The sequence below is a fragment of the Mus pahari genome, chromosome 12, assembly GCF_900095145.1.
Source record: "Mus pahari chromosome 12, PAHARI_EIJ_v1.1, whole genome shotgun sequence".
Taxonomy (NCBI): Eukaryota; Metazoa; Chordata; class Mammalia; order Rodentia; family Muridae; genus Mus; species Mus pahari.
Genome location: NC_034601.1, coordinates 69,053,904 through 69,067,588, shown reverse-complemented (window position 1 = coordinate 69,067,588; position 13,685 = coordinate 69,053,904). Strand labels below are relative to the sequence as shown.

At 35.3% G+C, this 13,685-nt stretch overlaps 1 protein-coding gene across 2 annotated transcripts in view; it reads right to left on the bottom strand.

Moving 5' to 3' along the window:
* Usp25 (ubiquitin specific peptidase 25) overlaps positions 1 to 13,685 on the bottom strand; it is a 102,982-nt gene that overhangs the window by 5,428 nt on the left and 83,869 nt on the right. Inside the window, exons 19-23 of one of the 2 annotated variants that reach the window (XM_021209257.2) lie at positions 13,202 to 13,315; positions 11,181 to 11,276; positions 3,664 to 3,842; positions 2,447 to 2,525; positions 593 to 672 (exon numbers count right to left, since the gene is read on the bottom strand). In XM_021209257.2, coding sequence (XP_021064916.1) covers positions 593 to 672; positions 2,447 to 2,525; positions 3,664 to 3,842; positions 11,181 to 11,276; positions 13,202 to 13,315 — 548 coding nt within the window. The remainder of the gene's footprint in view (positions 1 to 592; positions 673 to 2,446; positions 2,526 to 3,663; positions 3,843 to 11,180; positions 11,277 to 13,201; positions 13,316 to 13,685) is intronic. The other variant, XM_021209258.2, reaches the window with a different exon arrangement.

Sequence of the window (13,685 nt, the reverse complement as noted above, 5' to 3'; positions counted from 1 at the left end):
ATATATATATATATATATATGCTGGGCCCCTTTGTTGCCATATTTTATGGATGGGCTTCATACAAAACTTTCCATTATAGTCCATTAGACTCTAACAGGCATATCCAAACTCATGGTCACAATAAACAACGTTTTAACTCAGCCCTGATCAACTCAGTGGGCAAGGAAAAAAAGAAAAAGAAAAAGAAAACCGGAAAAGAACAGACATGAATGCTTGTGGGAACTTGGTGGGGCAGAGTTGCAGAGGTCAGGGAGGAAAGGGTCAAGGGTCAATATGATTGTGAACATTCAGTGTGTACATGTGTGAAACTATTGAACAAACTATTGAAGAAACTAAACAAGAACAAAAAGAAACTATGAAAAACAAAACTACAAATGCCAACATTTTGGATTTAGAATAAAAACAAAATATACTTTATAGTGAAGATATTTAATATTGTACTAAATTTGAAATATTCTATCATTTAAAGTTGTTTTGAGCTAAAACTTTCATTAAAGTGTATTGTATATATTTTGCATCAGATGTGAATTACTGAATAGAATTAACGATAAGAACAAACATTTTTGTCCATATTTGTCCTCTCTGCCTTACCTTTCTCTCTGAAAATTTTCTAGTCCAATTATGAGATACATAGTTGTTTCTCTGAATTTCTTATAATCTGCATGCCACTCCTGTATATAAAAATATTAAAAATGAAAAGAATAAAACTATGATAAGAATATAAAACAATGCACTCTTCTGATAGTTATGCAGGCAAAGAGAAATGTATTTAAAATTTAAATAACTTAGCATACTACTTTTTAGTTTAATAATAGTTATAATAATTATAATAATTATGGTAGTAATAATAATACTTATCAGGCATTTAGTCAGGGGTGAGAAATTAATATTACTAGAAGTTTAAGAATATAAGACATAAAATAATAAAATGACAGTATGACCAAATAGCTATTTTTTTTTCCAGAACACATTCTTCAGTATAATATATACTAATATTAGAATAGTACAGACAGGAACATTCTATTGATGCAGTTCTGTCCAGAGCTCTAACTTGTTGCTTGATATAGAATTTTAAGGAAATAAAAAAAGTCATAGTTCACTTATTTATTATTCCATACGGGGGAATCTCAATTGTGTTGCCATACGGTGAAAAGCAAGCCTCCCTCTCTCACAAGGCGGGGCTACTCAGGGCTGACGAACAACAGCAACAGCAAAACCCCCGGGTTTTAAAGAAGGTTTAATAAAAATTTGTTCAAAAATAAAAAATTCAATATAGGGTTTATATAAGGAAAGTGCCACCAAAACTTGTAAACTTGCTCTGGCTCCATTCTGACGAGCAAATGGATAGAAGGACACTCTCTACATGGTCCTTCACCGAACATACAACTGCAATTCTTTCAAGCCATAATTTTGATACTATGAGTTGATATCCATAAAAAGGTAAAATTCTACAAGATCATGTTACCTATGCTGGAGTTGCCTTAGAAACTCTAAGCAGCAAAATTAAAAGTTTGTAAATAAGACCAAATATTAATGAAAGACCTACATAAAAGTAAATTTTTCAAACTTAATTTTAAAAGCATAAATAGATACTACATTTTGAATTTGGTAAGTTAAAATATATTTTCAAACCAATGTTAGCAAAGGATTTTTTGGCTATACACCCAGACAAATCTCATTAGCCATGATAGAAGTGTGCATGTACATACTCATAGACAGCACTGTCCGAGGATCACAATTTCAGAGGGCATGTGATTGTTTAACATCTCTCTAATATATATGATGGAACAACAGAAAAGCAGAAAACACAGCAAATAATCAGGGTAGATAGAATGGCAGTTACACTTATAGGTTCTGTCTGCTGTCTGGGAGTTGTAAACTCCTACCTGTGAAACAGCTCCTATCCCTGTGCCTCGTGTGCTCATGTACAGACCAGTAATAATAATAAAAAAATAATAAATAAATGCATGTACCACCACATCTGGATGTTTTAAAACATTCTCTTAAAAATGTATTTGTGTGTGTGTGTGTGTGTGTGTGTGTGTGTGTGTGTGTGTGTGTGTGTTGGCTGTGGGGAAGAGAGAGGCATGCTGCCCAGGGTAATTGTGTGGAGGTAAGAGGACCACTCTGTGCCATTGTCCCATGGAATTGGAGGCTAGTATCTGAATACAATCAATTATACACCTGCAGTGCTTAGAAGAACATTCAGTAGACTCTTCATAAATCTTTGCAAATTCAACATTAATGCAATAAATTGGACTTCTTACGCTAGAAAACTATAGAAGTAATTGAAAACTAGATCATGAAATACAAGAACACTTATAAACATAAAAACCAAAGGTTTTCTTTAAAACATTTTAGTCATTTAAAACATTTTGTTCCATTCTCCATTATGACATATGCAATGTGTCAATTATAGGTGAGTATTTCCCAAAAGTATACTACCTCATATTCTTCCAAGTTCACTTCTTCAGGTTTGATCATTTCCAGTTTGGCTTGGGCAACTTTCATTATGTTATGACACCTTCAAATATAAGAAAGGCATTTCTAAATTAAAAACAAAATCCATAAAACCCATAAAAGCATGAAACTAAATTACCAAACCCATAAAAACAAAATCCCCACAAGTGCCAGTGGGATGGCACAAAGGTCTGGTGGCCTGATCAGGGTCAATCAGCAGCTCTCACAAGTGCCCAGAGTGGTCCTCTGACCTTGTCACATACACTGCAGGAGGCACGTCTCACCCCTTCATTACCCCAACAACACACATAAATGACTTCACACATATGTCATGTCAAGCATGTCTTACTCCCAACCCCCAACCATGCACACAAAAATGAAAAAAAAATTTAAAGAATTAAAAAAGGGCTGGATACAGTGGTGCACACCCTTAATTCCAGCACTCAGAAATCAGATTTAAGATCTCTGTGAGTTTGAGGCCATCCTGGTCTATACAATGAGTTCTAAAAGACAATCATGGTTATAAAGTGTTTCATTAAAAAAAAAAAAAAAAGTAATGTTTAGTATCTTGAAATTCTATACCTGGAGTTTTTTAAAATGAAATTCAGACTAACAAGAAAAAAAAATAACTTCAAGAGTTTTATAACACATTCTGACAAAACACAGTTGCAGGTGAAAAAAATGAACTATTTTATGTCATCTTTTATATCAAAGAATTATCAATGCCTATTTTCTGTATACACTCAACTTTCTTCATGGATTGTCTCAGAGAACCAAACTCACCTCCGGCTTCCACTGGCTACTGGGACCATATGGGAGGTGCTTGGGTCTTTCTAACCCAAGGGACTGGCTTCTCTCAGGGCTGGTTAGAGTTGTTGCTGTGTCTGATAGGCCACATGGAAGCCGGACAATAAAATTACCTAGCCTAAAATCTCCACAGTATAGATGTTGAAAAATCACATTTTCTTCCATAATTTGAATTATCCAAATTACTTTTAGTTAAAACTTTAAAAGGGGATAGATAGAAATTTTAGAGAAATGGAAAAGCAAACACTCAAATTAATGTGAGATAGGTTTGTGCTGTATTTGTTATAGTTTTTGTAGACACAAAAAACTTATACTTGAGATTAGCAAAGCCAAACCAAATCTAAATTTAAAAAAGTATAAACACATGAAGTAGATGCTTTGTGTTTTTATGTTACCTTTCATCAAAACTCAAATTTCTATCTCCAAATTGCTCGAGTAATGTTTTCTCAACGATTTTCTTTGGCGCCTGGTTCTGGATAAAGTAGACCAGGACGTGATGTAAACGATAATCTGTTTCTGGTGGAGTATCTTCTTGGGCCAACTTAACCAGCCTTGAATACTCTAATTTAATTGCCTAGGAAACAAAATAAAAGCAAAGAATTTATTAATTATAACTTAAACTTCATCACCGTTTTAATAGTAATCATTTAAATGTTCATTTTTACCTTTTAATGTGTAAGTAAGGTGGTTCATTTAAGTGTCCCCAAATTCCATACTTTAAATGCATTTTTTGAATGATCAACTACATAGGACCTTCATTATCCCATCATCTTACAAATGTCCTTATGTTTCTACACACAGAAGTGATGACACAGTGTATCTGCATATGGTGTGGATCACTTTGTGAAATTCAGGCTTTTGTGCAAGAGCTTTGACAAAATCTGTCTTGTGTTGTGCATTTGCCACACTAGATTACATACCAGAGTTCCAGAGGAGTTGAATATTCCTAGAACACCCAGACCTGTACAAGAAAGCAGGGCTCTTGCTATTTCACCAGCAGTCACAGTAAGGTGCTTTGGGTCCTAGTCACCTCAAGTGACTATGACTGCTATTACAGTATTTAGATTTTATGACTATAGTAATAGTGATGATACATACTAAAGTATCACTTGTTTCTTTAACCATAAGATGCTTCAAACTTGAGAACTAATAACACAAAATATTAATATATTTTTCCACATGAGCACAATCTAGATGATATATAACTGAATATTTATAGACTTACATATCTAATACTGATGAATTAATCACACAAAGCCCACATGATTAAAAATAACACATTCAAAATTTCCCTTTATTTTTGTGTCTAACTTGTAGCTCTGCTAATCATAAAAATACTTGCATGCAACACACATTACAAAAATTTCATTCAATTAAAAAGGTTTATTAGTTTTTTTCCCTTCATTTTTTTTTTGTGTATAACTTCAAGTAATCTTATAAGCTATGTTGCTATATTTTAGAGGAAAAATAACTAAAACCATGTGTTGAAATATTTTATTTATGGTAAATAATATTTAAGGATAGTCAGTCCCTTCTGCACAACAAAGCATTACAAATAGAAGATGATGTTCATTTTTTATAGTGATAAGATTTTCAAAAATACTTTCCCCATGGGGAAAAATGACTTTCCCCCTACAGATATACTGTCAAGTCTTATTGCTGTGCTTAAAAATCACAATAAAAATAAAATGTATTTTGACATTTAAGATTATCAGGGTTACTGCATATTTAAATAGCACATATAAAGTTTTCACAATTTCTTTTAAAAATCTTATTTTGCAATTTTTGGTGAGAAGAGCTACATGTATCCTAATCACTATTAAAAAGTTTTATACCCCTGCATTTTATATGCTTAACTCCTGGATTTATTCAGTAAGTCTCCTAATTTTCCACGGTGAATCCAGTCACGACACTTTCCATTTATACTTTCTCAGCTAGTAACAGAAATGGACAGATTTCTGTGCTGTTCCTTCTAGCAGAGTTGTATACAACTGCCACTGGGTTAAAGCTAACATGATAAACTATCTCAAATGAGTCTCTATCATGTTTCTAATTATATTTTTCATTATTTTAGTTGTCTATATTGAGAAATATTTTAAGATAATTATTGCAGATATTGCAAGAATATAACATATTATAATGTGAAATATTATAGTAGTCAATAAACCTGGTTGACTCTAAAAGGCCCAATGTCTACGTTCCAGTACTAATCATAATAAAATAAAGCCTTCAACTATGAACTTGATAATATATTACTAAACCAATGAATTTCTTACCATTACTCTAACATTAAGACTATAGTCAACACGATAAAACCAGATATTTTTATATCACATAAAGAGCTATTGTGAAAGTAATGAGATACTTTAGGGAGAACAGTTTAATGATATAATCAAGAGACTACACGGTAAACTTGTTAAAAAGCATAGGATTATAATAAGATAAATATTCTAAAATATATTATCCTTGTTCATCCTAACTTGCATGCACCATTTTGTAATAAAACATTTACGCATCTAAGAACAATTTAAAATATAAGCTAATTACCTAGCAAAATGATGAAACCTTATAAAAAGACATAGCAAAGGATGACAGATTGAAAAGCCATATCTCGTAACTTTTTAAAAATAATCCAATTATTAAAACATAATTTCAAACTTCATCTTACATTAACGCATGAACTCAAATTCACTAAGTGTTCAGGGAAAAAGTAACAATTAATTATAAAAAAAATCATAAAAACTGAAAAAATTTCTCTAATTATTTCACTTATAAAAAATAAAAATGAGGTGTTTTTTTATATAAAACATCAAATATACTAATAACACCCGAGGCAATATGTTCATTGCTTAGAAAAATACACCAGTATAATACAGAGACAATCCTAGTTGCCAGTGGAGAATTATTCTATGATAAAGATGAGATTTTAAATCAATATAAAATAAAGATGGATTAGACAAAATTCTTTGGAAGTGTTAGATAGTTTTCCATTTGAAGAAAGATGAAATCCTATAATCTAAGTCAAGGTTCAAAGCATGAAATTACATGATTTCAGTAGTTTTAGAAGCAGTCATAAAGACTTTTATATTTATTAAAAAGGTACTTATTAAAGTTCATACCACAAAGAAGTATAAAATATAGATTATAAACCACAAAATACGACTGGAAATCTACTGCTGAGTTATCAAATCTCACTTAACATAAATTTTTATTTATGTATTTTTATTTATATATTTCCACAATATAAAATGAACAAAGAATGTTATGTTAAATACCAGCAGGCATTTAACATAATAAATGTTCTACAAACATACTGATGCTTAATACAAACCAAATAGAACTGTCAATAAGCTAAATACCAATGAAGAACTATGACAGTCATTTAACAGCACTTAAAATTTGCAAGCATTTTGGCTTCATAATTCTAGTCTCCTATATTTGTGCCAAGTATTTAGTGATAGAATAATGTTTGTAACTGGAAATGATCCAAACATCTAGCAACAAAACTATCAATCACATATCACAACCAACAATTTCAGTTTAATTGTTTGTGACAGATACTATCTAAAGAGTTCCTCCTAAATTATGTATTTAATTTTATGATGTCTCAATGAAATTACTGAGAGAGAAAACTTGGATTTAAAACTAGGCACATCATCATAGAGACCTTGCACCCACTTCTTAACCTAGAACACAAGTGAATTGTGGAAATGCTGAGATTCTGGTCCCATGGGCTCTTCAGTGTGTCACAGACATAAATAATGTGGTAAATCTATGAAATATGGCTTAGATAACTGTTCACCATACTATGGAAAAATAACTACAGAAAAAAATAAGGCAAGGACACAGAAGAATAACCCTACTTTAAGTTTTTAATACAGTAAATAAGTTTAGGAATAGAAACATAATATATGGATAAGTTTAAGTAAATATACCTATCGCCAGCAGGAGAAGGAGGAAACAGTTATCAGAGAAAATTATTCATAGTCTATACTTTCTTTTTTTTTAAATTATTTTTATTATTATTTACATTTCAAATGCTATTCCAAAAGTTCCCTATACCCCACCCATGCCCCTGCTCCCCTACTCACCCACTCCCACTACTTGGCCCTGGCCTTCCCCTGTGCTGGATCATATAAAGTTTACAAGACCAAGGGGCCTCTCTTCCCAATGATGGCCGATTAGGCCATCTTCTGCTACATATGCAGCTAGAGATACAAGCTCAGGGGGTACTGGTTAGTTCATATTGTTGTTCCACCTANAGGGTTGCAGCCCCCNNCAGCTCCTTGGGTACTTTCTCTAGCTCCTCCATTGGGGGCCCTGTGTTCCATCCCAATAGCTGGCTGTGAGCATCCACTTCTGTGTTTGCCAGGCACTGGCATAGCCTCACAAGAGGCTGTTATATCAGGGTCCCTTCAGCAGAATCTTGCTGGCATATGCAATAGTATCTGGGTTTGGTGGCATAGTCTACTTAAGTGCATGTATTAGTTGTTTAAATTACTTCCTCTGAGAAGATTTTAAATACCAACTCAGTCTTTTATTTTATATAATCCCTTCTTATTTCCATTTTTCTTTATCATACTAATTGCTATTTAATAAATGTTTGCTTTCCCACTAGAAATCAAGATTCGCTTAGGAAGAAATCCAACCGAAAACTATACTAACGATATCCAGTGGGTTTAGGGCCATGCCTAATTTTTTCCTTTAATAAAATGCTTTATTCGATATTTTATTTACATTTCAAATGTTATACCCTTTCCTCATTTCCCCTACGAAAAACCCCCTACCCCACCCCATCCCCCTGCTAACCAACCCACCCACTCCCGCTTCCCTGTCATAGCATTCCCCTACACTGTGGCATTGAGCCTTCACAGGACCAAGGGCCTCTCCTCTCATTGATGTCCCACAAGGCCATCCTCTGCTACATCTGCAGTTGGAGCCATGAGTCCTTCCATGTGTTGGTGGTTTAGACACTGTAATCAAGAAGATTACAGGGAGGGAGCACCTCAGGTGTTCCACTTCATGGCCTGATTGATAGTTACATGGGCAGCTGTCCCTTCTGTGATAATCTATTGGGTTGTAACCTACTACCCCTATACTTTTACGTCATTTTTATATATTAAAATAAGTTTACTTTCCATATCAAAGTTGAAGAAAGGTGCAGCAGGGGTAATAGGTACTAAGGTGTAAAAGGAAGTGACCATGTGGTATCAGCTTGGAATAATTACTATGAGGCAATGATACCCTATCAAGAACATTATTTCATAATGCAGAAGTCCACTGCCTCACAAAGCCCTGAGTATACTACTGTAAGAGCTACAGATAAAAGTTTCACTAAAAAAAAAAAAAAAAAGATGTTTTACGTCTTTCAAGGAAAATAAAAAGCTATGGTCTTTGCTTCCAGCATGTACAAATACTTAGCAACAACCAGTCCTTTACAACTGTTCTTTCATTTTTATCTCTCTTTGATTTTAATTTTTCTTATTGGAGCAATTTTAATTTGCCTTTTTGGGGACTCTCCTCTTTAAACCATTTCACTTAAAGATTTTATTCTTAAAATGGAAACCAGTCTTATCAAAAGAAGACAGCTTGAGAACAGATCTGGTACAATACCTCAGCCTCCTCTGCCTGCCTATTAACTCTTTCATACTACATACATACAGTAGACTCCTTTGTGGGAATGCCTTTGTGTGACTCTAAGTCATGCTTAAACCATACCAGTTCATTTACGCAAGCCTAACCTACGTTCTTTACTTCTATTTCTTGTAAGATGATATTCCCACAGGATAATTTCCTATTATCCTGTAATTCATAAGGCAATTACTGCTAATCAAATATATCATTTGAAAACTAAAGTGTGTGGTGAGATGCCTCACCAGATAAAGGCACTTGTGCTGTACGCCTGGCATCCTGGATTCCATTCAGAGCCTACATAAGGGCAGAAAGAGAGAGCAGACTCCACAAAGCTGACTTCTGACATCTACATGTGAGTTAAGGTGTGTGTACCCTGCCACACACACACGCATTCTAACAGTAAATAACATAAGAACTGGTCTGAGCATAACGCATTAATAAGTATAGCTGAAAGTACTTAACCAGACTCAGAGTCAAATTTTATTTCTCGCACAATAAAAACGTTCTGTAAAGTCAACTTAAGATTTTTCTGATAATGTTATGATACAGAGAAAATAACCTTTCCTCTCAAGTTATTAGATATTAGGCACCGAAAAGAATAAAATATATAGAGTATACAGTTCAAGGAGCAGAGGCGGGGTGGAGAAGCCATCAAGGGCCAATACTAAGTTTCCATCCTGGTAAGTGCCAGCTCATCCTTACAAGTGATGTGTGCACACAGGGCTGATAACATCCAAGATAACAACAATAACAGGTTTCAAATCAATGAGCTGTGCATGGCTGAAGTCAGTCCAGGTGTATATTGCTCTGAGAATACAAAGTTGTAACAGCAGGCTAGAGATAAAGCACTGGCTGTTCTTCCATAGGGCCTGGCATCAATTCCCAGCACCCACATGATGGGTCACAACCATCTGTAACTCCTGTTCCAAGAGAACCTGATGTCCTCTTTGGCCTCTGTGAACACTGAATAAAAGCTGTAATTGAAGCAATGCGATGTAACAGAAATGTAGACAAAGTATCTAGTGACAGAAAATAAAAATTAAAAAGCATTTAAAAATGGTAAAAAGCAATTAAGAAAAGACTCAAGCAACTGGTAGAGGGAGGAACTGATGTCAAATCCATTAAGTGTACGGGTGGGTGTGGCATTAGAGGGGAATGAAAGGTCAAATGGAGGGAAGGAAGTAATACCACCCATAGCTTCAGCCACAAAGAGCACAGCCTGCGCAGAACCTACTCCAGTCTCCTTTCTCTACTTTTTTCTGGTGGCCTTGTCATCTTTTTTTTTTTTTTTAAAAGGAGAAAATAAAATTTTTAAGTTTTTGCATTTTATCTTAAAAGGCTGCTCAATTTGTCCTTTAACCACAGTAACAGAAAGTTGCAACTTAACACTTTAAGTTGGATATTCAAAAAGGCCAGGGAGTATCAGTAAAATTGAGAAATTCTAACAAAACTTTAAGGACGTATTGAGAAGGCAAATTAGTACACTGCTTCTGTTCTATACACTGTTCGGAGGGTCTGGCATCTGAGGACGAGAGTAATTGATGACAACACATAAGTGATGAAAATATAGACGTGATGACAACGTATAGAAGATGAAGGGAAAGTTTTAGGGTATGGGTACACGAGTGTGTGTGTGCTCACATGCACACACAAGGTCTTCGGTAAATCTCAGAAAGTAATATCTTGGACATGATGTTTCTTATCTTTTCAATGAAAAGGACACACAACAAGGCTCTAGAGAGTGCACACACTTAAAAGGGAATGTGTGGGACAGTGAAAGGAATCAACTGGACGCTTGCTCATTTCTTGAGTTGAGGAGAATATTTAAAACTCAGAATAGATGCAAAACAAGGAAGATGAAGCAAAACCTAAGAATTGAATCAATAATTTTGAGAGACAGAACTGGTTTAGTGTCAACAGGAAAATTAAAGGGAACATATTGCAATACTGACCTGCAGTGTGACCTCTATACAAGAAATAAACCATGAGCAGAGGCAATTCCACAGCCCATGTCACTGTTTTCCAGTACCCTTAATGTCTTGATTACATTACTGGCAATGAGGGAGAGACACACTACTGCAGTAATTCAGGTGAAATATTCTCATTTTAAAAAAATATTTGCATTAAAAAAGAAAAGAAATGTTTGACTCTTACACACAAACAGCTCCTAGAACACCAGATTGTCATAAATCAGACAGGAAAACAGAAATTTATTTAGAGAGATAAGGTGCTAGAAGACATTACATTAAAGAAGAAAAAAAGAAGGTGTTAATAGTACCTTAAAGAACCCTGCTTCAGGGCCACACCTGTCATACACACTTCTGGATTTACCTATCGCCATGATAATACCTTGCATACTGGGTGTCATCATGATCTGCCACAGAGATTGAAAGAAAGCATTTCTGAATGGTTAACAGGAAAATGCAGAAACAAAAAAACTTTTAACAAAATGAAACAAGCTGTTTACATGCAACTTAAAAACCTTTGTTCTCTACCACTTATGAACCAAAGAGTGCATCTATAAAAGAGCCAATGTTTTCTGCTGTACAAGTAAGAGAAAGCAGCATTCGGTCCTCTGTGCAGTGGCCCAGCTGGCTTACAGGATGCCCCTGTCTGTGCAAAGATCAGAACACATTCTCTCTGAAGTGCAGAATTGTAAGAAGGCACCCCCTTCTGGACAAAGCAGAAAGTGAATACTTCTCCAAGAGAACCAATTCAAAACTGGCACAAACACTTAGTAAATAAATGAATAGCCTGAAAACTCCAGTTGAATCCCATTCCTGCTCCCAGGCTAGGGCCCTTCGTACAACTGTGCTTACAGTGCATCTGTAAGCAACCAGGAGTCTCAAGGCACATGCACTGTTAGGCAAGGACGCCAACAGAGTACATCAAAACATACAGGTCTAAGGGCAGGAATTTCCCCACCAAAGGTAGTATACTCGATAGAGTGAGTAATCACAATTCTCTCACAAAAGCCAAAACCAGCTCACACTGAAAACAAGCAATTGGATGCTTTGTAGTAAATGAGTACTTTCATTAATTGGATCAGATTGTATGAGAGCAAACACAGAACAATGTAATGTAGCACTACACACAGTATATACAGTACTTAGGTTCTAGAAAATGCTTCACCCTTAACTGCTTGCCTTTCCAATGTCTTAGAGATAAGTACCACGACGCTGTCTCAGTGCAGTTAAGAGTCTGTGGTCACTGCCTCGAGTTCCCTGAAACTGTCCCTCATACTTTATGCTGGATCATACATGGAGGGTTGCATGTGTCCACCATTCATTGCCTGCTTACACAAGTCCTCTGATCATTCCCTCTCTCTTAAATCTAGCCTGTCAGTAGGCATGCTTTCTCATATTGGTACAGTGATACTATTGTCCTTATAATACTTCCAAATTTGATGATTAATTTTTACATAATCATAATTAAAATTCAGGAATAAATTTTGCAGGAATTAAATATATTTCACACACATTCAGTTCTTATCCAAAGATACAACCACTAAAAAGCTGTGGTATCTCTCTGACCATAAATCACCCAAGCTTCCCCATCTCTTACTGTCAATATTAAAAAACTGCTTATCTTTCCTCTCTCAAACACAGAAAAAAGCCACGTAAAGAATTTCAAGGGGAAAAATACATCCAAAGTAGTGATGAATAATCTGATGAGGCAAAAGATCTGAGTTTTAAGTGGGTGGAAAAGAACTTTATCATTTGTTCTTTCAACAAAGCTGGAGGCTGGTGGAACAACTCAATTGCTGAGGTGATCAGCAGAGAAGGAGGAAGATGGGATGCCCATGGAGAAGAAGGCACTGTCAAGCATTCAGTGATGCCCACCAGGCATCCTGTTGGTTGTTACAGCATGAGTCAACAGCACGAGACTATCAGTTATCCATCTGGTAGCCATTCTGTAGGGCTTTCTGGTGGTAGGGGATGATGGGCAAAGTATAAAGTATACAAGTAATTTAGCAGTCTGCTAGGAAAATATCAGTTATTTTTAAAGTAATATGGGCATTATATAATTAAGTAAATCTTACTCTAATTATCAGCCTGAGAGTAAACTGATGTTAAAAAAAAAATCATTCTTTTCGTCTATTCTCTCAGCTTACCGCTTTCATCTTATATTTAATATCCAGGTTCTGTTAGTAATTGGCAAGGCTTCACACCATCAGAGGCAAAGCTATAAGTGATGCGGCAACAGACATGAAGCGTGTGGGTACAGTCATGCCTATGGTGCTTGTACATATCTGCAAAGAGTGAGAGCAAATTGTGCCGAGCACTGCAACCAAGGTACCTCGTCATCATACCCTCCCTCTTTGGACTCAATCATGAATTTCCCTAAGTGAGGAATCTCCACCTCTACAACTTGCTGGCTAGAAGGTGGTTGGCTTGGAGTGGTTTCAGGTTTCTGCAGGAGAAAAACCATTGGTAAGCAGATTAGAAAGACAACAATGGAAGCAGTCTCTTTACTCGCAGAGGTTTATAATCTCTTTATGTACTATCTCTATTCACTACATATAGAATGAAACCACTTTAAAGTAAATATTAGAGGCAGGTTTATTAATCAAATTGTAATACAAAACTGTAGCCTTTCTTTTTGCATACCAGATACTTCAGGTAGCTTTCACCAAAGCATTCTAGACTTAAAGTATTTAAAACTACTAAAGACCAGAGTCACATTGAACGGTAGTATTTGAGGCAAACAAACAGCCGTAGCTACTCCAGAAAGCCTTTGCTGCAACTCTGTGAAGTTAAGATTATAACCTACTCTAATCGCA